Source organism: Rhineura floridana, chromosome 1 (assembly GCF_030035675.1).
Source record: "Rhineura floridana isolate rRhiFlo1 chromosome 1, rRhiFlo1.hap2, whole genome shotgun sequence".
Taxonomy (NCBI): Eukaryota; Metazoa; Chordata; class Lepidosauria; order Squamata; family Rhineuridae; genus Rhineura; species Rhineura floridana.
Window position 1 is genome coordinate 120,725,221 of NC_084480.1, and position 23,858 is coordinate 120,749,078.

General features: G+C 43.2%; 1 protein-coding gene across 1 annotated transcript in view; it reads right to left on the minus strand.

Moving 5' to 3' along the window:
- Positions 1-1,864: 1,864 nt before the first annotated feature.
- Positions 1,865-23,858, minus strand: part of SLC24A2 (solute carrier family 24 member 2) — a 121,678-nt gene continuing 99,684 nt past the window's right edge. The window contains exons 7-10 of the mRNA XM_061609513.1: positions 14,898-15,026; positions 7,033-7,122; positions 5,937-6,103; positions 1,865-4,071 (exon numbers count right to left, since the gene is read on the minus strand). Of these exons, the coding sequence (XP_061465497.1) occupies positions 3,822-4,071; positions 5,937-6,103; positions 7,033-7,122; positions 14,898-15,026 (636 nt within the window). The 3' untranslated portion in view covers positions 1,865-3,821. The remainder of the gene's footprint in view (positions 4,072-5,936; positions 6,104-7,032; positions 7,123-14,897; positions 15,027-23,858) is intronic.

The following is a 23,858-nucleotide window of genomic DNA, read 5'->3' on the forward strand; positions in this document are numbered from 1 at the left end:
CTGTGTGAACTAAACAGAAAATATAATTATGTGCCTAAGAAATCCAAGCCCTCTCTCAAGAAAAGCCAAATTTTGTATTGTGTCAATTGAGCATATTTGCATAATTACTTATTGTGTGTAATTTATTCTGAGAAGGATCAAGGAGTTACTTAAGAGAACTGAAGCCATGTTCCCTACTGTTGGAAACTCAGCCTCTTCTCTGGCTTTGAGGTTGCCTACCCTTTCACTGGCCTAGGCCCTGACAGGGGAATTCTTCTAACTGTGTCTTCTACTGTAAATAACAGAGTTGTGTCTTGATAGCACTGAGGGCAATGAGGGCCAAAAAATTTTATGTGTCTGAATTTCATATACTGATTTTAAGTAACCTGACAATTATTTGGCTTCAAGGCTTCTAGTCACCCAGTATTGCACTTTAACTTTTTTAACAACTAAGACTGTCGAAGCCATGGAAACCAAGCAATGGAAAGTGTGTAACTCAATGAACATATCTGCAAGATGGAAGTGCTAACTATTTGTTGGAACTGTTCGTTCGCAAGGTTCTCCTCCATCCCCTCCAAATATCACTGTTCCATTCTGTAGAACCACCCACTCCACAGCATCCGGCACAGTCGTCTCCACAAATGGTGTTTTTGCAAACTAGTCTATTTATTTCTCCATCAGTGCTAAACCTGTCTTGTTCCTTCAGCCTTTCTTCCTGTGACATGCATCCCAAACCCTTAATCATCATCTTGTGTCTGAAGCCTGTCTGCTTTTCCTGTGAATTTTGATCCATAAGAAATAAACTGCTGTACAGATTCTTCCTACCTTTAATGTATATATTTTGTATGTTCTTATTGCAGGAATGAATCTGTAGTGAAGGCTGCAATAGCTATCAGATAAAACCCAGCTCAAGTCCTTTAGTACATGCTACCCGCACCAATGCCAATACTTCATTTCCTTTAAAAGTAAAGCTACTGAACAACAAAAGAGACTGCTGAAAAGCAGTTTTAATCAACTAAGAGATCGTCTAGCTTAGAACTGCAACCAGCTTTTCCACAGGAACAGTTCAAGGCCTTGCTATTAGCAAATAAAGTCATTAATGACTTAGCACCCAAGGGCTGTCTTCTCCCCAATACCAGCTGACGCAAGCATGATGATTGGCAGGAGATGCCCTGCTCATTATACCATCCATAGCAGAAGATAGGGCAGTGGCATGAGACAGGGCATTCTCGGTGGCAGTGCCTATTTATGGAACTCGCTCCTAGGTGACATGCAATCTGCTCTCACAGTTGACATATTTAAAAGAAGCCTCAATATGTTTCTGTTTCTCCAGGCATTTGGAATATGCATTGCATTCTTTACAAAGAATTTACAAAAGAGCTGTTTGAGAAAGAGCTGTTTCAAAACAGCTGTTTGAGAAACACAAGTGCAAAGCCCCTATAGGGGTGCCCAATGTTTGGAATGCTGGCCCACATATTTTAACTCAATGTATGTATCTTAGATGGCAGTAAGCCCTACTGGATTCAAGGTGTTTCAGTAAACATCAGGGATCAAGTTTTAAATTTCTGAACAAACGTACATATGATCAGGTTATAATTACAACACATTGGCCAACAGGGTTGGGGCGTGTGTGAGTCTCAGGCCAACCCCTAATCTCACCCCTGGCTACAATCCCAAGGGGTGCAATGAACAAACATGCCCTCAAAAGTTCACCACTTCTTAATAGTAATGGATGTTTCATGAAACAACTAAGAGCAAAAGCTTCTCCATTAAGATGCTGTACCCAGCCCTAGAAAGAAGAAATGACCAGCAGATATACTGCTAGTACTTTTGAGGAGCTAATTTTCTTACTTTTATTAATTACTTTTGTTTACACAATTTTTATTTCAATATGCATGCTTTTATGTAGGCTTGTTTTCTGTGATTTACCTGGGTATAGCTATGTACAAATATACATACACAGAGTACAAAAAAAAGCACAAGTGTGAGGCAAACAGGAGAGAGGCAAACAGGAGGGCTCAACAAAGCCACAAGAGTCACATGTGCTGAATTCACTGTTATATTGTCATAAGTACCACATTTCCATTGTGTACAGGTGACCAAGAACACTGGTAATGAGTCACTCATGGAACTGACACTGCCTGAATTTTAACAAGGAAGAAAATGCACAACGGACAAGTGCTGATTATTGTCGAAGACAGATAGGGTTGTTGAAGCTGTTTTCTTTAATGCTGAGTCTTAGCAAATACAAAACCTCTGATGGTTCTTCTCCTATGATACTGCAGTTGCGCCTCTTCATGGGGCTTCTATAAGGAGCACGATGAAGCTGTATTTGTTCATTGTCCAATTAGATCTGCGCCCAACATTTCTAAGTAACTTCAAAAAATGGTTTCAAACCATTTAATTCCACTTTTCCAGAAATGTTTTACCTTCTCATACATCCCCAAAATTTTAGCAGACAAGAAATATGGAAGTGTGCGCTGCACTGTAGATAATAAAAGGACATAAACTATGGAATTTATCCACTTCTGTTCTTGTCCCCATCATGGAACAGTTTTGTAGTCCTATTTTAAAAGCTGCACAGAAGCCACTCCAGCATCTTTCATATGACAAGGCAAATGCACTAATGGAAACAGCATTTAAAATGACCTAATATCCTTACTGTATTGCCGTGCTAGGAAAAAGAGCGTATTTACTTAGTAACTGTATTTTCTACTTAAATGCTGAGGTGATGGTAGCAGACATTTCAAATCTTCAGTGTGGGTTTTACCTGTGAGTATCTCAAGATGTCCCTCTAACATATGATCAATTTATATATAGATGAAGAACAATAGCAAAAATGCAGACATCTTTCTAGGAAGCCAGAACAAGTCAGGCAATGTCTTTATTGAATTAAGGGCTGATTCTCTCTCACACAGATGTCACTTGATTACTCGCCACCTGATGATGCACAGCTGAGTGTGCAAACTACCACCACTGATAAATATTGTATAAGAGGCAACATGAAACCTCTGTGATATGAGACATGTGCTACTTTTCCACACATGCATGTAATCGCTTGATGTCAGAGTAATGCTGTGATGAACATGCACATGTGATGAAAATATAGGATATGCAAGTATCTGAACTGTATTTTTTTTTAAAAAAACTCAGCTGGCCCCATATATAGGCCATTTCCCCTGCTCCCCACAGCCTGACTAATCAACCCAGTTAGCATTGCTCTGCTCTAAAAATCTGCATGCTTCTCAAACCTGCAGCATGGGTGTCCACATCATGTACAAGCTGCACTTGCATACCGCTTTATCCACTCATAGTCTTCTCTTGTCTGTCATTCTCTTCATGCTGACTGTACTGGATAACTCCTTTTATCACCTTACATGAACAGATAAAATCCCAAACAAGAGATTTGCGTCTCCCAAAGATGGATATTAGCAATTTTCCTGTATATTTATAGATATTGCTCTCTCTTTGTGTGGCATGTATTTGTTAATATATAGACAAAGAGAAAAAGATTCACGGAAATAGATCCTATGTGTAGCATCTATAATAGTTTAACATTGTTATACAATACATGCACAATACCTCCAACAAATAAGCAGTGGAACCTTCCCAGGACCATGTTCTGAAGCAGCCACATAGCACTGTAATCAGCAGTGAATGTATCAGCTGATTTTCTCCATGTCCAACTTCACCACTTCAGCCCCTCTTTTCTCCACTGTTTTTAAGTCAGAGGGTTCTAAAGACACTGCTTATTTTGTTTTGCAAAACTGTTCTTGTCTGTTTCTGGTTTGGGTTTGTGTGTGTCTTGTGCTGATGTTCAAGAAACAGCATCTCCTTCCTTATCAAATAGACACAGGACACACAATGATCCTGTCTTCTAGAAGGACGCTGACAATAAGGAAGATAAAGTAAAGCCCAAACATGGTGAAACCCAGGAATTTGTTCATCCTCCACTTGCAAGTCGCAATAGAGAGGATCACAAAAAGCAGCATGATAAAGAGGAGGACTATAGCACAGAATAGCCCATTGCTGCTCACTGTCACTGGGGTTAACTTGTTAATTGAAGCATAGAGGAGCCACGGCAGAGGAAGGCTGTTTGGGGAAAAAGAGAACATTGGAAATGTTATTATGAAGGTAGGCTTTGCTAACAAATGAAAGACTGTGTGATTTAACTCTATGTGACAACTGGATACGCTATTGCTAGGAACCACCAAAACATTCCTTTGGAAAATAATGGTGCTGATCTCTTTGCATTAGATGGAACCAGTGTTTTTTCTGCTCTAGAAGATGACAACAAAGGAAGGTTGCTGGTTGAAGTCTATTGCAAGCATGACCACCTTCTGTCATCTTTGGGAGTCACTCCCTTCTCCGGACAGTTGTTGGGCAATAGGCAGCAGAAGTGTATTTTGCCACACAATCAATGCATGCAGTGGCAGTTAAGCTATATAATAAAATCAACACCATCAAATGTAAGAGTGTCACAATTAACATGCATTTAAACATGGCTGGGTTGTTAATATACACAGCCAGTTTTATCTGTGAAATATAGTTGCGCTCTGTTTTTATCATGATTTTATCTAGATTTTAGGAATTTTTATTGAATATTGTATTTTTATTGTTTTTATGTAAACTTAGAAATTTTTATTATATCAAGTAGTATAAAAATTATATTAAGTGGAAGTGCAGGATTTAAAATAAATAAATAAAACCCCCAAAGAGACATAACTTTAAAGGTTTCACACACATTGAGAACACTGCTCTTTTCCAGAGAAATTGGGCAAAATAACACCTTGATTAAAATTTAGAAGAGCTATTGGGAGTCAAATAAAACCACCTTGCAGATCACATCCATCTTATGAGTCACTTGTTTGCTATCTGTGAAAGATAATAAGGGCCAGCCTTTGTACCACAGCCTGATTATTTGGTTTTCCACACAATTCTCTTTTACCACAGCTAATCTACTACAGCACCATCAACAACACACCACTGAGGAGTGTTGTGAGATAGCAGCTTGTCTGAATAACCTCCCAGCAATCTTTGCTGAAGACGCCAGATATCACAGTGAGCTGACTGGGGCTTGGGCTTCTTACCACCCCATGTCAACAGTTTGATGCAGCTGTAAAAAAAAAAAGGCTAAAGAGATTTTAGGCTGCATTAATAGAACCATAGTTTCCAAGTCACAGGAAGTAATAGTTCCACTTTATTCTGCACCAGTCAGGCCTTATTTGAAGTACTGCATCCAGTCCAGGGACCACACTTTAAGAAGGATGTTGACCGAGTGGAATGAGTTCAGAGAAAGGTAATGAAGATGGTCAGCAGTACAGAAAACACTCCTGTGAGGAAAGGACCAGTGGGCTGGCTGGCTAGGGAGTTGTAGTCCAAACATTTGGAGGACACTACATTAGCTACCCCTAGAGTAGAGCTTTGGACTAGACAGTCTACAAGGCCCCCTCAAAACCTATGAACTCTGCTACTTGTGCTGAGACATTATATGTTGATGCATACTAGATAGCCGCTTTCTTTCTTTACTCTCTGAAGAGAAATGTAAAAACTTGTATTTATTAATTGCACTTAAGTTGCCTTTCATCTGGGGATCTCAAGATAGAGTATATGGAGTTTCCAGGCACACACAGCCCTGCATAGCTAGTTAGCCTGAGAAAGTTTGTTGTATCACATTCCTTCATCCCACAACTTGGTCTGCTCATGCTGCCTGCTAGAATGGGTGAATAGTGAGACTACTAACAATTCCCCTTGAATTAGATTTGGCCAACAGGCTGCCATTGTGGTGCAGCATTATGTATGCGTGAACTACTTTTTTCCCTTGAGATTTCATATTTCTAATTTACATTTTTTAAGTAGCAAGAAGTATTAACTGTAACTAATGTTGTGAAGTTTTATTTCGTAGCTTAGTTAAATTAGGCTTTTTTTTAAAAAAAGGAAGAATTGGTAGTGCTTACCCCACAGTGATGTCAAAGATGTTACTTCCCACAGAGCTGGATACTGCCATATCCCCCAGGCCTTTCCGTGCCACAATAACACTAGTAATTAGGTCAGGGATAGATGTGCCAGCGGCTAAGATGGTCAAGCCCATGATTTCTTCACTGATGCCAATGGTTTCTCCCACCTAAATGCAAAATAATGTGGTGAAATGAAAGAAGCAAGAGGCTTCCTTGTAAAACAGACTTAGAAAGTAAGCTAAATAGACAAAATATACTCTGTGCTTAACTCAGGACTGACTTCCTGACTAGAATAGTGCTGAATGAGGAGGAACTCTTACATGTTCATGCGGAGCTTCTCTTTGCTCTTTCGTGATTGTCTTTTATCTTAGCTGATATATGAATGGGGCCTTCCTTACTGACTTAATAAGTCTGATGAAGATAATTTGGGTTTTCAGTGTTAGCTACCTGTCCCCTTGGTTTGTACGACTTTGTTGAGACTGCCAGCTCTGTTGCTGATTTTGCTTTGAGCACTGTGCTTTTTATTTTTTTAATTCCCCTCCCCACGAACCTACCAGAATACAAAAATTATCCTCAGAGGTTCTTTTCCAAGAACTTAGTACTGTACTTTTGGAACTGAAGGGAGTGGTGACCAGGGATTGGGCCTTTTCAGTTGTGGCACCAACTGTGATGTCTTTGTCAGCACCAGGTGAAGATCTTTTTTTAATTTGCTCAGGGTTTTTTCCTAGTTCTTTTAGCCTTTTATTCTGGTGTTATGCTAATCTTACTGACTGCTCTACTGCTTTACATTTTGTTTTGTTTTGTTTTGTTTTGTTTACAGCTGCGTACCACTTTCCTGTCACTTTAGCTACTGTAAGCCGCCCTGAAAGTCCTTTGTGTCTGTAGAGCACCAGACTAAATAAACAACAACTTTAGTCTCCCATCCTTACATCCATGTGCTCTATCTTTCTCCACCTGTTTTATTGCCAAGGTGCAAAACTAGAGTCACAAAGCGCTTAGATATATCAGCTTTGGTTAGCATGTGATATAGTGAAATTTCCAGACAGTAGTGATTACACACAAAACAAAAATATGAGGGTAAGTATCACTGACTTACCTGATGTGCCCACCAAACCATTAGGTAAGAAAATACTGCTATCCAAGAGATTGATCCAAAAAATGTGAAAGGGAAAAATTTCTTTGATGACTGAAAAACGGAAAGAATGGTAAGAGTGAGCATAGGAGTTAAGTGCTGCTATTTTGATCCAAAGCCTACAAAATGATACATAATATTTGGATGTAGCATTTACATGGTTTCTAAGCCCATACATTTCAGACCAGAATGCTCTGGTCTAAGCTTCAGAGTCATTAACTCATATTGCATCCATGAAAGCAGAATGCTGTTTGGGCCCCATGCAATGGAAATTTCAGACTGACCACTTTCCCTCAATAAAAGATTTCTCTTAGCATTTCTGCCTCCGGGGTCAAACTCAGAAGCCTCCTCCAGCAACTTTCTTCAAGGGCTTCTCTCCACTCTCCTCTCCTAAACCATGGCTGGGCCCAGTTTCATCCCTGTGGAGTAGAGGTAGAAACCTTTTTTCTGTGGAGCACCAGTGGCCCTCTGTCAGAGGCCACATGTCAGCAATGAGCCAATGAGCCAGACCTGAGCCAGTGGTGAGAGGCACTAGAGCAAAAAGGTACCCCGTTCTCTTCCCCTCTCTCTTCCCCTTCATGTTTTCCCTCCTTATCACCAGTAAGAAATTAGGCAAGGGCTGCAGGTTGCGCACCCCTTTCCTAGAGCTCTTCTCCTTTTCTTCCTACTCCTACTTGCACCAGAATCTCACTTATCCTGCCCTCCCCACTGTAAAGCTCTCAGGTTTGTCTCAGATGAATACAAGAGCTTGCCATTACTCATGCTTGTGGGGGGGGGCAGAGAAAGAATAAATGGTAGTAATGAAGATGGCACCTCTTTGCCCAGACTTTTGGGGAGGGATAAAATACATGGTGATCATTTATTTCTGCTTCTGCAGCCTATTTTATATTATTATTAATTTTATGATGTTTGATTTTATTTATTTTTTATTAATTGTGATTTCAGTGCTTAATGGGGCCCTTGGATGATGGGTGGGCTACAAATACCTCAAATAAATGAACAAATAAATAAATGGTTAATGAGATCCATAAGGGAGCCAACCAGGATTTTCCCAGATGTATATATTCACTAATAGCCAAAAACCTTGTGGTTTAAGAATGTACCTATAGCCCACAGATATTTCTATGAAACTTTAAAAAGCAGGGAAATTGGGCAGCTATAGCGAATGCAGCAGGAGACCTGACATCATCTCTGAGATATTGTACTGCCCTACAAATTTGTCAAAAGGCAAATACATTTTGGGTGAGTATTTCACAGTTCAATCCACTTCCTGTGTAGTTTGGAAGAATTTGGGAACATCTCAGAGACGAAGTCAGGTCTCCTGCTCCCCTGGTGAATTCACTATAGCTGCCCAATTTCCCTGCTTTTTAACGTTTGACAGAAATATCTGTTGGATATAGGTACGTTCTTAAACTGCCAGGTGAATTTCTCTGCTTTTTAATTCGGGAGGTAAGAAATGGGATCCTGTGAAAGTTTGCTGAGAATGGATTGATCATTTGCATGCTTATTGAGTTCAGTGGGATTTACTCCCGTGCAATCATGCTTAGGATAGGTAAAATTGACCATGGGGAGGGAGGCCTGGAGTGGGCAGGGGAGGAGGAAAAGGGAAGAGGGGAGGGGAGGAAGAATGGAGGAGGAAGGGAGAGGAGAGGGGAAGGAGGGGAAAGGCAGGTCTGATCATTTGCATGCTTATTGAGTTCAGTAGGATTTACTCCCTTGCAATCATGGCTTCTTGTTATATGCCTTCAAGTCGATTACGACTTATGGCAACCCTATGAATCAGCAACCTGATAAATCACCCTGTTCAGATCTTGTAAGTTAGTGAAGGGTGATGAGAGTTGCTAGGAGATGCTCTGTTCCCCTCACAGAGCTTCAATCAGAACGGCTGATTGTTAAACCACTCAGGCCACTGGAGCTCTCTCAGGGGAATATAGGACTGTCCTCTCAGCACCCTTTACAAACTCACTCACTACACTTCCCAGGATTCTTTGAGGGAAGCCATGACTGCCTAAAGTGAAATAAAGGTCTGGGGTGGCCCCCTGATTAGGCAAGCCCAGCAGCTGGGAGCCTGGCTTTTAGAACACTGATAGTTGGTTCTTACTGAGCATACCGGACATTATAATAGACCTCAATGCTAAATTTCTTAAATTAATTAAAAATCACCAAGGCAATATTTTTACTTTTAAACTGCAGAAGATGAAGGTCAGAGTATGCGGCAAGGTCAGTAATAGCATTACAGGTACTCTGTGAACATTGCTGATTTTTAATTAATTTCAACAAATTAGGAGAACTCTGACAGAAAAAAGTCCAAAAGGGCTCCGGTTTCTCTCTCTCTCTTTTTACACTTTGAACTCTCTATTCTCTCTGACTGTTTTGTATTTGCCATGAAAATTTAGAGGGCTGTTAAGCAAGCATTTCTGAGTTCAGGACTATAAGTTTTGTAAGGTTTTGTTTTGAAATGAGTTTATGGGAAGCATCAGAATGGCATGGGGTATTTTCAATTTAACATTCCAGAATGCGAAAAATCCATGCTGACTATAGTATACAGCCACTCTTGTGTCTGTATAATAATTGTTTAGTGGTCTGTATGTGGTCAGTCCACCCTAACTGAATTCCTATCCTCCTTACTTAATCCCTTACTAGCAGACAAGAAATAATCACAACAAATGTTCTTGTAATAAACTTTTCCATAATTGAATCCTGAATGCATTCAGGATATGACACTTGAATTTTGCAGCATATTATCCCCCACCTCTAATTTTGAAACGACCCTGTGTTTTGGAAGTTTGTTGCCACAGGCACCTCTGTTTCTTGCACCTCTGTAATATGAGAGAGGACGTGACAAAAGGGTTCTTAAAATCATCCTGAAAGGATTAGTTGAAGCTACCAGTCAACAATTTCCTCTCTAAACATTTCCTTCCAGAAGAAATACATGACTTTTTGTAACATGCATTGAAAACAACCTAACACCTTCATTATTACTAGCCAGCTTTCCTGTGGTCATGGTAATACAACATGCTGACAATTATTTTTTCATATAGCAAATATCCAATTTCTGCCCTGACAACACCAATTGGATTCAACAACTTGGATGTAGATTAGCTGGCTCAATACAGCTGATATGCAATGCTTCGTCTGATCAATTTAGATTATTTTAATGCACATTTTACTTCTTAAATTACAGAGTACAATAAATTGTAACCACAGCATTGACCTTTAATGATTAGGTTGATCAATTCAAGAACTCTCTGAATAATTGAGCAACACATTTTAATAATGTGAATTATTTTTACTCTAAATACTTATACAGGAGTACAGATGGCAAGCACCTTAAAAGAGGCCTCTCTGCAAATGCCTCTTCTACAATAGTATCTGTTGTGACATCCATAAGCATGCTGCTTCTCTTCAAGATTTTGGTTTTGGTTATATATAAATGCAGAATTTATTGTTTGATTAAAACCAATTTATAATCAACGGGCAGAGCAATCCAACTCAGGGGAAGCTGGCAGAAGGGCAGACGGCACAAGAGAAGCTGGTGGGAAGATCTGTGGCATCCATTTGTCATTCGGAAGCCTCTGGGCTAGCTGAACAACAGCTTCGCTGGGATTTGCATGCATGGACTGGAAAGTAAAAGCCCGCCCTTGCAAATACCTCTACTGGGGAGCAAGCCCTCTCCACTGACTTCTATTGCAATTATTTTCTTAGACTGACCTTTTTCCCGGTGTAACTTTTGCCTGGATCTGGAGCTGCAGGAGTGCTCCGAACATGAGTTGGATGTGGCCTAAGTCCTTCCCCTTGGCCTGTCCTCTGATATGCCCCTGGAACACCCCTTAATTGGGCCTTTTGCCGGTTCCCCTTCTGCTGGGCTGGGCTTTTCCAGTGGACCCCCGGCTGAGTCCCGGCTCTAAGCCAAGATGAGGGGCTTCTGCTGGCATAGCCTAACTGAGCCAGGACCCAGCCAGCTCAGCTGGGGGTCTGCCAGATCCAACTCCCCTCAAACTGATGTAAATAGCAATGGGATTGCACCTTTAGATTTCTTTGGGTGACAGTCCAAATTATCATCAAAGAATTAAAAAAATGAATTAGTTGTTTCTTAAAGCATATTCCTATGATGAGCTGCACAAATCAGTTGTTTGAAATAAATGAACTAATTAAGACTTTAAAAAAACTTTAGAAACTATGAACAAAAGGCTTTTGAAATCACCTGCATGGTTTTTTTGGTTACCACTCAGGTATAGAATTTGCTAGATTTGGTAAAGAGAAATGCCACATTTGCATTTCGGTTATCATTATTGAATTAATGAAGACAGCAAATATTCAGCTATTATTTATTTATTTTATTCAGCTTCTATCCCGCCCGACTAGCAAACAGCTCTCTGGGCGGCAAGCTACAGTTCTTTAGCTTCTGGTGGCCATTGATTAAATGCACTGTTATCTTCATTGTTTGCCTTTCTACTGCAGACTTCGGGCTAACTCCCTTAAGGACCATCAATGTACATGTTGGATTATATTTTTGTAAAAATGACAGTGTATTATCCCTAAAACAGGAAGAAGGTGGTGATGGGGCAGGAGTGTGAATCTGAAAAAAAGTCTTAGAACAATTTTTTTTTATTACCACTCTTATGTGGGAGAGTTAGTTCATTCCTCATTCCAGCTAATTTGCACTAGCTCTGCCTTGCTAAAAAGAGAATTTCTCTTTAAGTGTTTATCTACTCTGCATGCTTTGAGCTGTGCAGTGATCCCATGCTGTAGTGTGATGCTGTCCGCTCTCATAAGCTGAACAGAGTCATCTCAGCTAAGTCAGATCAAGCTTGATCAACAGTCTTGTGGGGAGGAGGAATGATCTAAGAAAGTACCCAGGTACTTTTAGGAGTTCAATCTGTAGCCATTAAAAAAACAAACAATGTTAATTCGATGTTAGGAACAGCATAGTGATATTGCTGTATTGTGAAAACACAACAGTCTATAGATTGTATAGCATTCAATGCTTTCAAACAATATTGTAAGATGAACTGTGTGTTTTAGCAAGGTCTTTCTTATTGGGGGTGTAGCCACTAAGAGCAAATCCAAACATCAGCAGTCATGCATATGTAGATGGTCATGTCAAACATGCTTCAAGTGACACCATAAACTGAGAGGCATTTTTTTTAGGGGTTATCACAGCAAGTCTCTTTCCAGAGCCCCTCAGTAAAGTTGGGTCTGTATAAGTTCTAAGGGAGAGGAAGCTCTAAGTATTCCCACCATTGTCAGTCCAAAGGCTCTGGCGATGGTGGGCCTTTGCAGCCATGCCAGGGAAGACCTGGCATGGCTTAAAACCCCATACTTCGGCACAACATGGCCACGCGTGCCTGTTGCGTAAGGGGCAGAGCAGGGTGGCTATTTAAGCCCTGCTCCATCTCCCCCTGGCCTCTTTTCGGCCTCCAGTTCTGGTCTATCACCAGACGGGCTCTGTCGTGTTTAGGCTGGGACCCAGGGCTTTTTGGCACGCACTCTTTTAGGATAGGTGTGGCTTCCACAGCAGCTCTTTTAGAATTTGGAAGCACAGCGATTCAGGCAGTGGGACGCTGGAAATCGGGTGCTTTCTGTGCTTATGTTAGGCCAATTAAGGGCCCACGTTGATTATGTGTTAATGGGTGTATTGTTAATTATGTTTCTGTTTTAACAGGTTGGAGGGTGCTGGAGAGAGTCAAGGTACTCATCTGTGGCCACAGCATGGTGTTCTGGGCCAACAGGAGGGTGTCGCAGACCAGCACGGAACCCAGTTGGGGCTCAACCAATGCTCTTCGGTCCAGTGGCTTGGTAGATGTGGCATGCTGTGGGAACGCCTCCTGCCAATGCTATTTGATGCTTTGTTGGGGCAGCACCCTCCACAGGTCGTAGTGATACATTTGGGTGGCAATGACCTGGGAATGCTGGAGGGGAAAGCCCTCGTCATTCAGGCTTGCCTGGACTTCGAGGCCATACACAGCAAGTGGCCTGGGACCGTGATTGTGTGGTCCGACGTTCTCCAGAGGAGGATTTGGAGGGGTGGGAATGATCCCAGAGGCCTGAATAAGGCTAGTCGCAAAGTAATTAGGGAAGTCCGGCTCGCCCTTGCTTATCAGTAGGGCGAGGTAATACATCATCTGGAGGTGAGGTGTGAGAGGGCCGATCTGTACCGGCCAGACAGTGTGCATATGTCTGACCTAGGTAATGATCTGTTTCTTTCTGATGTGCAGAGTGCCCTGCGTGAAATAATTTGTCACAGGTGGGGGAAGAGGGACTAAGCAGAGGCTTGTCCTCTTCTGTGGTGGATATGTGTGGAATTTTACAAGGTGGGGTTTCGTGACCACCCTTAGGTACCCTTTAAGGTGATTGGTGGGTTCTGAGGTCTGCCTTCCAGGTTTTGCGGCTGGTTGGCAGGATAAGGCTCACCTTTGGGGCTAACCTGCATCACACACTCAGAGGTTGTGCAGCCCTGAGGGGGGGGGATGGATCAGGAAGGCCTCCCTAACCACCCTGCGGGGATGGGGACCGGAAGAGGGGATTGGGCTTGGCTCATCCCCCTTTTCCCATGGCAGGGTGCCCTCGCCCAATTGGGGTGAGATAAGTTCCACACTTGCTCTGCAGATCATTCCACCATGCAATCAAGCATGTAATTGGCTTTATTCCAATAAATGTGGCCCTTGATTTACCCAGACCTCATCTTGTCTTGCCTCTTCATTTCCCAGCTATGCGCTGTAATTCACAAGGAAAACTGGATTCACAAATCTCATTATGGTGAGAATTATAATTCATCAGGCTGCTTGGCTCCCTCTCCTCCTCCAAGTCCAACCTCAAGGCCTCTTTCCTTAGCAAAGCTGTTTGTGAAATATCCAACTCTCCTTCACTTCCAAACTTGTGCATCTTTTCATAGTCATTTCCCTATCCTTGAACTTGTCTGTCAGTTGTAAATTGACAGCCTTTCAGCAGAGACTGTAAGTGTGATTTAGCCAAAGATTAAATGCTTAGGTCTTAAGTGGAAACAGTTAAGAACCAGTATTGATTTGAAATCAATGTGACTTAAAACATTCGTAACTTTGGCTGGATTGCACCGCATGCTACTTCTCTGTTATGTATAGCACTTAGCATCCTGCTGGAATATAAAGAAATATTAAACTGAAGTTATTCCATAGAAGGAAATGCAAAACAGTAAATGCAGTGGTAACAGCAACACTTGAAGGATCAGGCTGCTTGTCTCTAAAGGTGAGAAGCAAAATGTGTACATTTTAAGGCCATAATGCTACTCATACTTGCATGGAAGAAAGCGCCATTGAAATAAAAATGGAATTTCTTTCTAAGAAAGAATTGGGGTGCTCACTTGGTTTCATTATGGAATACACACATGCATGTTTTCAAAATGAGTGCAGAAACTTCTGCTGATGAGACTGAAGGAAACACAAATGGCTGGGTGTCAGCAGAGTCCAAGGGGGAAGATAATATCAGTGCATATGCACTGATAATAGACATCTAAAGAAGCAGCCATGGGGACCAACATGAAAGAACTATTAATACCATATTTGATAGGTTGCCATTAAATATTTATACAGGTAAATGGCAATATATTCATAGCTATTGTTTGCTAAGTTAAGACCTCCAACGGCCCAAACCAAATGTCATTCCCATGGCACTCTTGTCAACTATCTTCTCCACAAGGCAATCTAATGGCAGCTGAGAAACCATGAACTTATTTATGGATACCCAATAAATTTACATACCTTGGAGAAGTTATGGACTTCATCTGTTTCTTCAAAACAAGAAGATACTTGACATTTCAAACCATATATAAAAGGAAATACTGCATTACTCACATGATTTCGGACGTCAGGCAGGGTAATCCATAATGGAAAAACAATGGGGAAAATAATAAGATAGGTAAGCTGCTTGCGTGGGGTGTCAGGCCAGGCCAGGTTGAGTGGCTGATCATCATCCTCCTCTTCCTGTTGAGAGAGAGAGACAGAGACAGAGAGAATTATTACACTAATGTTAATCTGGCTGCAAAGTGTAAACTACTAGCACAAAAGCTATATAAACTTTAGCATCTTGGGAAAAGGTAATAGTTACAAATCAGTCTTGTAGTACACTTATGTACACTTTGCATTGAAAAAATTATACAGCTATGAGAGTGGCTGCATACTATAACCAGCATGGATTTTTCGCATTCCACAATGTTAAATTGAAAATACCCCCCATTCGATTTTGCTCCTTCCCATAAGCTCATTTCAAAACAAAACCTTACATTTGCCTAATGACCCTCTACATTTTCATGGCAATACACAAAACACTCAGAGAGAATCTAGAGTTCAAACTGTAAAACAAGAGAAAAAAATTCAGACCCCGTTTGACTTTTTTCTGTCAGTGGTCTCATAATTTGTTGAAATTAATTAAAAATCAGCCATGTTCACAAGCACCTATAATCCTGTTGCTGACCTTGCTCCATACTCTGACCTTCATCTTCTGCAGTTTAAAAGTTAAAAAATGCATGGCTGCTTTTTAATTAATTTAAGAATTTTAACATTGGACTCTATGATAGTGCAGGCATGCTTAGTAAGAACCAACTGTCAGTGTTCTAAAAGCCAGACTCACAGTTGTTTGGCTTGGCTAATCAGGTGGTCATACCCATGCCAGACTTTTATTCCACTTTAAACAGTCATTGCTTCTTCCAAATAATTCTGGGGAGTGTAGCTTCTGAAGGGTGCTGAGAGTTGTTAGGAGACTCCTATTCCCCTGACAGAGCTCCAGTGGCCAGAGTGATTTAACAGTCAGCCGCTCTAACTGAACATCTGTGAGGGGAACAGGGCATCTCCTGGCAACTCTCAGCACCCTTCACTAACTGTATTTCCCAGGATTCTTTGGGAAAAGCCATGACTGTTCAAAGTGAAATAAAGGCCTGGGCGTGGATGTGGCCAGGGACAGCATTGGTTTAAATTTGGGTGGGGGGCTACATGTGCCTGGTGTAAAATAGAAAGGTGGGGGAACCCCTGAAAAGCAATGATACTGTTCACAATGTTTTCCTTTTGGAAAGGAAAGGGGCTTTTCCTCTGCCCAGTGCCCACCCACCCAATCTCCTCCCCTCTGTCCCTCTCTCAGCCCTTTCCCCAGGTCAGTTTCACCTATCCTAAGCATGACTGTACAGGAGTAAAACTCAAAAGGCATGCAACTAATAAAACCTGCCCTCACCTCCCCCTCTTTCCTAACCCCTCCCTCTTGCTCCATTTCTCCCCTTCCTTCACACCTCCCACTCCTTCCCAGTGCCTGCAGGAAGAAGGAGAACATCGCCACCCAGGGAAGGAGAGCCTGCTGCTGCTGTTGGAACACCACCTCCACCACCCTTCCCAGTGGGACTGCTGCCTGGCAGACGTGCCTCCTGCAGGACCAGGTCCCAGGTACCCAGCCAGCTGTGACTAATTTCCATCACCTGTCCCTCTTTGGAGGGATACATAAGCCGGCTGGCTGAGGTGGCCTGGGAGACCCAGTGCCTGCAGGAAGAAGGAGAACATCGCCACCCAGGGAAGGAGAGCCTGCTGTTGCTGCTGCTGTTGGAACACCACCTCCACCACCCTTCCCAGTGGGACTGCTGCCTGGCAGACGTGCCTCCTGCAGGACCAGGTCCCAGGTACCCAGCCAGCTGTGACTAATTTCCATCACCTGTCCCTCTTTGGAGGGATACATAAGCCGGCTGGCTGAGGTGGCCTGTGTTTTTGTCTTTTGTTTTGTTTTGTTTTGCTGCTTCTTTTTTGGGGGGGGCGGGGGGTTGTTTTACTGTTTTTACTGTACCGAAGGAGAAGGCCTGCCTGTCGGCGTACCGGAGGGAGCTATGTGTAGATCAGAGGGGGTTAGTGTGTGGGGGGGGTGGGGGGCCACAATATTGAAAGGCTAGGCGGCAGATTCTGTAGGGGCGTGGGTAGCAGGCCAAGCCGGCATCGGGGAACTAGGGATAGATGCTTAATATCCATCCCTTGTTCTGGGCCTGCTTACCACCAGAAGATAACTGGGAAAAGCAGAACTGTTGGCGATTGCGTGTGTAGGTCAGACGTGGTTTGAATCCAAAAGCCGTTTAGAACAGGAATAAGACAGGCCAGGCAAGTTTCATGTAAGAGTCTTTACTAGGCAAAGACATTAGAGACATCTTTCTCCATTGACATTTCTTCCCCCACACTCTGAGTTCCTGCCAGTTCCCATCTTATCACACTCTCAGCCAGCCACTCTGACCTTGATTGTCTGGAACTCTGTTCTCACAGCTTAACCCTTCTGCTTCAGGTTTCTCTCTCTCTGCTAAAAACCTTGTCTGTGAGTCTCACAACCTGCGTCACTGACCAACAAGAACTCCATCCAATCTTTGATTGCTGCAGAGCTTGGAAAAGTTACTTTTTTGAACTACAACTCCCATCAGCCCCAGCCAGCAGGGCCACTGGATTAGGCTGATGGGATTTGTAGTTCAAAAAAGTAACTTTTCCAAGCTCTGGATTGCTGTTGTGTAACGCCAGGTCTGTGGTACAGAAAACATCACTCATCCAGGATATGATTCTGGATGAGGACGCAGACCTGGTGTGTATTACGGAGACATGGCTGGATGAGGCCTCAGCTCCTATACGTGAGGCCATGTGTCCAGCTGGTTTCTGATATGCACAGCAGCCGAGGATTGGGAGGCGGGGAGGGGGAGTGGCAGTTATCTACCGGGAATCTTTGTGTTTCGCCAGATCCCCTCTCCACGAGACCAAGTTTGTTGATTGCATGTACTGGAGGTTGGGCCCAAAGGGGAGTTTAGGGATTCTGCTTGTGTACCGCCCGCCCCGCTGCGCAGCAGAATCCCTGACTGAGGTGCTCGAGGTAGTCTCGGCTGTGCGATTGCTCTCCCCCAATCTTGTGGTGATGGGGGATTTCAACGTACATGCCAAGGCTGTCCTCACAGGAGCCCCTCAGGATTTCATGGAAACCATGACTTCCTGGGATCTGCACCTTAGTAATATAGGGCCTACCCATGTAGCCGGTCATGCTCTCGACCTTGTGTTTGTCTCGGGAGGGGAGGATAGTGCTCTGAAAATGGGGGTGAATTCTATTAACCCCGTGTCATGGTCAGATCACTATCTGGTGAATATAGATTTCTCGATGCCGCACGCCCTCCGCAGGGGACAAGGACCTATTAGAATGGTCCGCCCCAGACGCCTGATGGAGCCCAAAGGATTCCTGAATGTGCTGGGGGATATGGAGCTGACTGAAGGTCGCCCGGTCGAATCCCTGGTGATGGAGTGAAATAAGGAGATCGCCAGGGCAGTGGACCGGGTGGCTCCGAAACGTCCTCTCCCCCTGAACAGAACTCAGACAGCACCTTGGTATACACCACGGCTGCGGGGTCTGAGACAGGAGGTGAGACGACTTGAGCGCCGGTGGCGGAAATCTTGCACTGAAGACGATCAGACACGGGTTAGAGCAGCAATAGCTGCCTACCAGGTGGCAACAAAGGCAGCAAAGAAAAATTTCTTTGCTGCCTCTATTGCGTCGGCAGAGTGTTGTCCCAGGAGATTGTTCCAAGTGGTCCGACGCCTGGTCGGTCCAGTTGCTCAGGAACCCATGGAACATTCTAAAATCTCCTGTGATACTTTTGCTAAACACTTTGCCGATAAAATCGAATGTCTGAAGAGCACGCTTCCGCTCGCCGTGGAGACAGGAAGTGGGCCAGAGTCGGCCAGTTGCATTCCGGTCTGTTGGGATCGGTTTCAGCCTCTTCTCTCTGAGGAAGTGGACAAGGTGCTCTGTACTGTGAAGCCGACCACCTCTCTGGTTGATCCTTGCCCATCATGGCTCATCATGAGCTGTAAAGAGAGACTTATCAAAGGGATCAAGGCGGTGGTGAATGCATCCTTGCAAGAGGGTGCAATGCCATCAGCCCTCAAGGAAGCGGTAATAAAGCCCATCTTAAAAAAACCGTCCTTGGATCCCCAAGAGTTAAACAACTTTTGCCCAGTCTCTAATTTACCATTCTTGGACAAGGTGATTGAGAGGGTGGTGGCTACGCAATTACAGACACACTTGGAGGAAACGGATTATTTAGATCCATACAAATCGGGTTTTAGGACTGGTCATGGTACGGAAACAGCCTTGGTCACTCTGGTAGATGATATGTGGAGGGCATTGGATAGGGGTGAATACACTTTCCTTGTCCTCCTGGACCTCTCAGCAGCTTTCGATACCGTTGACCACGGTATCCTTTTAAACCGCCTAGAGGGATTAGGAATAGGAGGCACTGTCTTGCAGTGGTTCCATTCCTATCTCTCGGATAGGCAGCAACGGGTGGTATTGGGAGATGAGGTTTCAGACCCTTGGCCTCTTCATTGTGGAGTGCCACAGGGTTCTATCCTCTCTCCCATGCTATTCAACATCTATGTGAAACCGCTGGGAGCAATCATCAGGAGTTTTGGGTTGCAGTGCCATCAATACGCAGATGACACTCAGCTCTATCTCTCCTTTAAGTCCTCACCGGAGTTGGCTGTCCAAATGCCTAGAATCCGTAAGTGGATGGATGGGAGAGAATAGGCTGAAGCTGAACCCCGACAAGACTGAGGTATTACTTGTGGGAGATAAAAGGAAGTTAGGAATTACTGACCTGATGCTTGATGGGGTAAGTTTACCCCTGAAGGACCAGGTCCGCAGTCTTGAGGTCATACTTGACTCCCAGCTGTCCATGGAGGCTCAGATTACAGCAGTGAGCCGGGCAGCTTTATATCAATTACATCTGATACGGAGACTGCGTCCCTATCTTCCTGTTCACCTGCTCCCTCAGGTGATACATGCCCTGGTCTCCTCTCGCTTAGACTACTGCAATGAGCTCTACGTGGGGTTACCCTTGAAAACGGTCCGGAAATTACAGCTGGTACAGAATGCAGCGGCACGCTTGATTACACATAGCCGTCGCTGGGATCATATCACCCCAGTGTTATTAGATCTTCACTGGCTACCAGTTGTCTACCGGGCCCAATTCAAGGTGTTGGTGTTGACCTTTAAAAACCTATACGGTTTCGGCCCAGTATATCTGAAGGAACGCCTCCAGAATCACCGATTGTGCCGCCTGACGAGATCAGCCTCGCAAGACCTTCTCTCGGTCCCACCGGTGAGAACAGCCAGGCTGGTACAGACCAGAGAGAGGGCATTCTCTGTTGTGGCCCCCACCCTCTGGAACTCCCTCCCTTTCGATCTCAGACATGCTCCCTCCCTGTCCAGCTATCGCCGAGCCTTGAAGACCTGGCTGTTCAGGCAGGCCTACAAGATTGGGACAGATTAATTTATGTTACAATTGAATTAATGAATGGTTTTTTAGCTTAAAATTTGATTATGTTGATCTATATGTATTGTTTTTATTCTTGTTGTTCGTCGCCTAGAGTGTCCCTAACCCGGACAGATAGGCGGCTGAAAAATAAAATTTATTATTATTATTATTATCTTCTATCACTGCCTCTCCTCCCCCTCCCCCATGGTCAGTTTTACCTATCTAAAGCATGACTGCATGGGAATAAATCCCATTGAACTCAATAAAAATGCAGAACATCAGACTTGCCTTTCCCCTTCCCTGCCCCTCTCTCCTGTCCTTCTCCCTCTCCCATCCCCTTCTTCCTCCTCCCCTGCCCACTCCAGCCCTCCCTCCCTTCCCCTTGGTCAGTTTCACCTATTGTAAGCATAATTGCATGGGAATAAATCCCACTGAACTTAATAAGCATACAAATGATTAAACCTGCCCTCCTGCTCCCCTTCCCCTCCCTCCTGCTCCCCTACCTTTCTGCCTCTCCTCCCTCATCCTCCCCTGTGGTCAGTTTCACATATCCTAAGCATGACTGCAGGGAAGTAAATCCAACTGAATTCAATAAGCATGCAAATGATCAATCCATTCTCAGCAAACTTGCACAGAATCCCATTTCTTACCTCCCAGATCAAAAAGCAGAGAAATTCACTAATAGGCAAAAGAAACCTTGTGGTTTAAGAAACTACTTATAGCCGACAGACATTTCTATCAAACTTTAAAAAGCAGGGAAATTGGACAGCTATAGTGAATGCACCAGGAGATTCACCTCCTCTCCGAGATATTGTACTACCCTACAAATTTGTAAAAATGCAAACACAATTTGGCTTGGTCTTCTGCAGTCCAATCTACTTCCTGTGTAGCTTGGAAGAATTTGGTAACATGTGCCTCTAAGTTATGATGAGTGATGGCAACACCTGCAATCAGCCCAAATAACAGAAACAAGACATGTGCAGTGCTGATCTTGTTTTAGCAGGGAGAAAGCAGATGTAGTTCAGATAGTCATTTTAAATATGTTTGCTTTACCTTGCAATTTTAGTGACTTTTTTATAGTAAATCATTCTCTTTTGCTTCTGTTTCTGTGAATATGTGAAGTACAGCAACACTGCATAATTTACAGCAGAAAAACTCAAAAAACAATTGTGGAATAATGGCACTGACCATTCTGCAGAATAGTCCCCAGTGGACATGAAGATAAAACAGTGGGAGGTGAAATATATTCTAGCAAAATTCTAGGTGTTCTTTGTTTTTAGCTGACCATGCCCACCCTTCCTTTTGGAGCAGCTTAAGCATAGTAGGATGAACACATGCATCGTGGGCAGGCCAAGTTTGTTTTTTCCAATAGCTAGAGTCATTGCTGAAGGAGCAACATATTGTATATCAGTCTGATTTTACATCAAACTGCAGTTTCAGATTCAACTGTTAATGCACCCAAAATAGAAATAGAACATAACCTCCAGTTTAAAACAGAAAAGGCTGTCTTCACCATCATATGACATTGACCAATAAAAAGTCTTTGAAATTAATAAAAATAAATTTGACACAGATTTCCAGGATGAATAATGAGAGAAATAAAATGTTCTAGGTTAGATTCTCTATAGAAACAGTAGTAACCCAGGAGAAAACAAAATAAGAAGAATGCCAACAAACATACAAAAATGTAATTTTCCATCTTTGGAGATGGCAGGTGCTGCCCCCATTCACCATACGCTCAGAAGCACATTACCAAATTCTTCCAAGCTAGACAGGAAGTGGATTGGAATGTGAAAGACCAACCCAAATTGTGTTTGCATTTTTACAAATTTGTAAACAAATTACAAATTCAGCCCCCCATCTCCCACTTCCTTTCCATCCAGCACCTGAGCATTCACCAAACATTTTCCATACATGTTCAAGCATGCCTCTGCAGCAATAATGGCTAAAACATGCTTTGAAAAATGACTAATGACTAATTCTTTGGTCTATAAACAGTGCAGAACGCACTCACTATTGCATGTACTGATGGGGGGGCACTTACAATGTGAACAACTACTTTCCAACCTGGTGTGTATGGTGAGAGCTGTGTGAAGTAGGGATGGGGTCCATTGTATGGTTCCAATCCGCTTCCTTTTCGATAGTCCGTTGTTTAATCCCGACCCACCATTTTTTTTGTTCCCGCTTGCTGTCGCACTTGTTGATTCAATTTGCTGTGTGTATTTTTGGGTGATTTGATCTGCGGGGGGTTTTTTTTGGTGGCCAAGATTTCATAGTTATCAATGTCAGGAGCCATGGAGGTCTCAAGGTATTATATGTTAAATGTCTGTATATGTGTTGTTTGATCAACTATCCTTTACCAAAGAAGGGTGAATCCTGAAGGACCATCTGGGAAGAGAGGAACAGTTTCCCATTCCTCTTGCAACAAGTGCTTTCCAGATTCCAAGGGAAAAGCCTCAGAGGTTACCTGATTGGAGCCAAATGGTGTCAGACTTATGAACAGGTTACTCTTTACCCTTAGGATGATCTAGATTCAAAATTGCCTTCATTGGGAACATTTTTGTGAAATACTAAGGTTCCTAAAATTTGGGGACATGAGGGGATATGAGAGCAGAGAAAAATGGGGGTAAAGAACGAACCCAGGAGACTTCACTGCATGGGTATTTGCAAGTACGATGAAACGTGGTTTTAAATGTTCTTTGTGTTTGTGTTTTTATTGTGTATTTTATCATATATGTGTGCTATTTTATTGTAGCTGCCCTGAGTGCCCTATTGTAGGGTAGAAGGGCGGGATAGAAATATTTTAAATAAATAAATAGGCTAATTGAAGCTGCTGATACGACTGTGGGCTAACCCCAATTTTGGTTCAAGTGGAATTAGGGGGATGCCGGTGGGTTGCAGGTTCACATTCTCAGGTTCCCAAGGACATGTGTCGTATCACAGCTTTTCCTTATTAGCAACACCTGGGGCTTGGCGAGCAGTTGATTGACAAGTGATGGAGGTCACAAGGGCATGAAACGCTGGCTTCTTAATGGAAATGTGCCATTTATGGAGTGTTATGAAAATAACAACGTAAAATGGGGGGAAGTTCAAAAGAATAAATTCTTGCTGCTTTGCAGCCACAGCTGCCAAATCCATGCCGATTACAGCCGCAGCCCACAGCAAGAAACAGGTGCCAATCTGAAAGGATGGTGAACTATTGAATTCAGCTGGAATCCCGTGCCAGGTCCGATTTGGTGGATATTCTCCCCCATCCCTACTGTGAAGTAACCCTCAGAACTGGCTGAATGGGCACCAGTGACTTGAGCTCACAATAGGGTGGTCAGGTGAAAAAGAGGATAAGGCTCCTGAACGGTTAATAGTTGTATAGAAGAGGAAATTTCAGCAGGTACAGCTTACATGACAAGCCACACCTGCTAAAATTCCCTCTTCTACACAACTATTAGAGGTGCAGCACCACATGCCCTTCTTTATCTAGCCAACCTAAATCACAGTGATAGGTTCACCT